The sequence below is a fragment of the Carassius carassius genome, chromosome 45 (assembly GCF_963082965.1).
Source record: "Carassius carassius chromosome 45, fCarCar2.1, whole genome shotgun sequence".
Classification (NCBI taxonomy): Eukaryota; Metazoa; Chordata; class Actinopteri; order Cypriniformes; family Cyprinidae; genus Carassius; species Carassius carassius.
The window spans coordinates 11,624,731-11,629,335 of NC_081799.1; the positions used below are offsets into that span (position 1 = coordinate 11,624,731).

At 39.1% G+C, this 4,605-nt stretch overlaps 1 protein-coding gene across 1 annotated transcript; it reads right to left on the bottom strand.

The window, feature by feature from the left end:
- Positions 1-304: 304 nt before the first annotated feature.
- On the bottom strand, positions 305-4,341 carry LOC132127048 (claudin-7-B). Its single transcript, XM_059538662.1, has 4 exons — positions 4,007-4,341; positions 1,803-1,967; positions 1,456-1,540; positions 305-1,326 (listed from the first exon to the last, which is right to left on the bottom strand). The coding sequence occupies exons 1-4, from the start codon at positions 4,227-4,229 to the stop codon at positions 1,170-1,172; spliced, it is 630 nt and encodes a 209-aa protein (XP_059394645.1). The 5' UTR covers positions 4,230-4,341; the 3' UTR covers positions 305-1,169.
- Positions 4,342-4,605: the final 264 nt, after the last annotated feature.

Below are 4,605 nucleotides of genomic sequence, written 5' to 3' on the forward strand. Positions count from 1 at the left end.
TTTTGCATGTCACATGCTCATGTACATGTTGTGGATAAAAAGAGACATGTAATTCGTGAAGGTCTTGGACATCTGTGATAAGACTCGGCAAATATCTACAACCTTTTCTCCTGACCAATAAATGGTGTGTATAAAAGCAAGAAAAGAATGCCAAAATATTTTGTAACATTATCCTAATAACAGGAAGGACACTGAGGAGCTTAAGCAAAAAAAAGAAAAAGAAAAGTTTAACTTTGCGTAAATAAGAGCCATTCCTTTGATTTACACCCCTCCCCCAAAAAAGAAAACAGGCTTCACTGAGAAGTTTAGTGCTTTAGTTTCTTTATCTTTAGCCTCACCACAAAAAAAAAAGTCAAGCTTTTGTTTATCCACCTAGTTTCAGTCTAGCTCTGTAAGTATGCCAGCAATTTCAATCTAATTCCATCAACATACCACTCGATAACATTATAGTTCTCTTTGAGTAGTTCAGTACTTTACTACTTCCTTTCAAAAAATTGTCTTTCAATAGCAATGAGTGAAACTTCCCTCAGATGATTTGTATAAAGTGAAGTATTGTTTGAAAAGAGAAGGTCTGGTATGTCACCGGCCTAAAATTATGCAGCAAAGTGAACCAGAAATTAGTATGTTGGCCTTGGCTCTTAAAAAAAAATTTAAGAAATTGAAGTTGTTCTTTTCATGCACCTCAGTGTCAGGCAACATAGCATAAAGTGAAGCACAACGCAAAAAAGGCAGATGAGGTCAGGACATGGCTTTACAATAGAGATGACGTGTTAATGAGCGGTATGAGTGATGATTTTTCCCTGAGCATGCCTCTCTCTTTAATGTTCACTAAACATGGCAGTCTTATAAAAGGAGGAACATACTGGGAAAGATCCCCCTCTTTCCAAACTCACATCAGTAACAGGACTTATAATAGGAAAAAACAGACTTGGTGCTTATCAAGAGAACGAAAACATAAGTGACCTCTTTTTCTGAAGTGGGCTGCTGTATCGGAGCACGAGTAAAATTTTCCCAAGGACACTGATCTTAGCTGTCTGTTCTATTTTAAGTCAATAACAATACAAGAAATTAAAATCTAAAAAGATCGGAGATCAGCTGACTAGGGAAACTTCTACAGATGCTCTGTGATTCATTATGAACTTCCTCAGCTTGTGAACTGCCGCCATGGCTTAAACGTACTCCTTGCTGCTGCTGGGGGGTCTGGAGGACTTGGGGTACTTGGGAGATGGTTTACTCTTTGGGCAGGAGGCAGCCAACATGCCTCCACCCATTATGTCCAGGAACGCACCTGCCCAGGCAATGAAAATGGCTGCACCGAACTCATACCTATAGAAATAGAATATTATAATATGAGCATTGGCTTTCCTTTCTGGAGGAACTATAAAATAAGGTAAAGCACATGGATAAAGGACTAAACATAATTTGCTTGTGGTTTGCACCCACATTTGAACTTACTTCGTGTTGACTGGTGTGAAGGGGTTATAGAAGTCCCGGACGATTTGATTTGTAAACCAGCCGCAGGCGACAATGCTACAGAGGGCTGAGGAATGGAAGAGAAGAGATAAATTAGTTACTTATGAAAAAAAGATTCCAAACATGTTTTTTGACCATTTTTGTCTACAAAGAGGAGGAAGTGAACATTTAAGTCAGCCAACAGATTCTGGAGCAATAACAAAGCACTGATTCCTAACCTGCCAAGAATTCCTTTAACCTTGGCATTTAAAACCTTATCTAGATTTTTTTGTGTGTGCTGATGAAAAAGTACTGCATTACAAAACTAGCATTAATATAAGTGAACGTACCTCCAACAATGAGGACTATACCGCCTGTCATGGCAATGCGGGACTTTTTGACCTTGTCATCACCAGCACAGTTAGTGCACTTCATGCCCATGCTGGCCACACCCAGTCCTGCTACTGTGAGAAGGATCCCGACGATCATCAGGGCACGAGTTGCCTGGAGAGAACCTGAAAGAGGGGGAGGGTAGAGAATGAGTGAGATACAAAGAGAAAAGGTAAATAATTCAGTCTCGATGCAGTACATTTGTAATTTGTTCAATTATATAAAAACTTGAAATAAATGTTATTTAATAGGCTAAAGGTATGATTATTCCCTTCATTGTTTATGATGGTTAAACTCAACTCAGCACAAAACAGGCAAGTGCTTTAATAGTGAATCAGAGATTATAGGTAGACTAAAGGGTTTTGAAATGGCCTAATTCTCTACAGGCGTTTGTTTTTTTCCTCTGACTCACAAAAAGGCCCTTCCCCCAGCCACACCTGCAGTCAGGTGCTACTGAGACCGGTTCCAACCGGAAGCCTCCTTTGAGAGCGCAGTGAGATTGTACACATATGTGGGCAGCGATTTGCCCTTTAGCTTTAGAGAAGGAACAGGTTTAACCAGTTATTGGGAGCTTGGGTATGACTGCAACAATCGGCTCTCTTTTTCTTTATGGGTATGGTTTGGCTTTCCAAAGTATTAAAACACTTTTAGTATCAAGATGAATTAAGGAAGAAATCACTTTACTAGGTGTGTATCACCTGAAATGAAGTGTACATTAAAATCTTACAGGATAAACAAAATGGCTGCCTAGGGCTGTTACATCACCTTGCTTTTTTGTTTCCTGTTATATCTCATGGTTTATCCATAACAGTAGTGCTACAGCAAAATATTAAATAGTCTATATCAAAGTTTTGTGCATAAACTCACTGATAAGAGTCTGTTTTACACAAGCTAAATCAAATGACTGATATGGTAATTGGTTATATGACTTTAGTGTGTATAAACATACAGCCATAAACACTGAAGTGAGCCTTTTCCATCAATCTTTGGTGTGAATAGTAAAGATGGGATGAAATGATGGGATGAAATGAGGGGAATAAACATCAAATAAAGAGCAAACGCCTGTACTATTATTCTAAAAAGGCACTATTTGAGTTCAAAAAGCTTCATTGTCTGCGTTTAGGTGCTTTCACAAAGGACTCTTTTTTCCCCCTTGCGTTTAATAAACTGTTGCAAAATACACAAGTCATTCAAAGACAATGCCTGACTCCCCCACCTGACACAGGAGCACAGTTTCCGCGAGGGGAGGAAGGGTGGGAGTCACGCCCGTGTAATCATTACTTCGAGTAAAAGCCTAACCCAGCTGTATCACCCAACACTAAACTAGCATTGGCCCAGTCAGAAAGTTCACCCAAATGTTAAAACGGTTCACATTTTGAGATAATAATCATGTTTAATCTCCTATTTAGGCAACTCTGGCTTTAAAATGTCCTCATACTTTGTTTACACATTCCCGAAGGACGGCTGCCCTTTCCTTTGACCCAAAACATAACCGAAGTAAAAACAAAAAGCATTATCTATCGATCAACTCTGTAGGAATGTGAGAGGCTATTCATACTCATTTTATGTAACCACTGCCAGTATGAGTTAGCGTGCATTTATTTATTTTAGGTAACTTGTGGAACAACAGGTGATTGTCCTTATTATTGTAACTCTAGAGGAGTTGCCGCAAAATGGCTCTAGGGCGTGGTAACGTCCTGGCTTTCATGTAGCTACGGATAAGACAAGCATCACTACAACAGTCCGAAGTAATTTGCACCTTATATTTGATAATTAAAACATAAAATGAATGGTTTTAATATGATTTTCATGTTATCAACCAATACTGTTTTAAGTTTTCATTTCATAATTGATAACTAACGTAGCTATGACAGGACAAAAATAAATTATGTCAGTAGCTTGGCAGCATTTGGAGCCAAAATACTCGTATAATTATCATCAGAGTGTGAAGAAGTGATCATATATGCCAGTACGTTCAACAGTGCGCGCATGCGCGCTTACAGGTTTCGTGAGTTTTAAACCACAACTAATATAAACAAACAGACCGGTGCAAATTAAAGTACTTTTTAAAGACATTCAGCAGTGTTATTAATAATATATGCTAAAGTTACCCCTTGTTAGAAAGAAAAGAAAAAAGAAACGCTGTTTGTAGGCTGTTACTTACTATCGAGTTGTAGGATGGAGTCGTACACCTTGCACTGCATTTGTCCGGTGCTCTGGAAAGCGCACGACATCCAAAGACCTTGATACATCGCTATCGCTGTGATAATATTATCTCCAACGTAGGCAGACATCTTCCATTGGGGTAAGATTGTGCCAATGATGAGCCCAATCAACCCCAGAAGCGATAGAGTAAATCCCAGAAGCTGCAGTCCTTTATTTGCCATCTTCTCGCAATGAACTTAAAAGATAAACGATATCTGAAAGCAGCAGTTCAGGTCTAATGCTTTTCCAAATGAGCTCTGTTTTCGTAATCCTCCGACGTCTTAAATGATCAAAAATGTTATAAACGTATTTTTAAAACGTATTTAATTTTTTTTTTTTTTTAAATGTTAGGAAAAATCCAGTAAAGCGCCGTTGCCGATTCCCCAACTCAGACACCTGTCGTGTGAAGCCGCACCTTGAATAGCTGCTGATTTGAGCTTTTAGAGCGTCGTCCTCTTTATGGGTGGAGACCTCCTGAGTTTCGTCTTCAGTTCACTCCGGTGTGTTGTTGTGAGGTCTGGGGGTATCGTGACGACATCTTATCGTAGTATGAGTAAC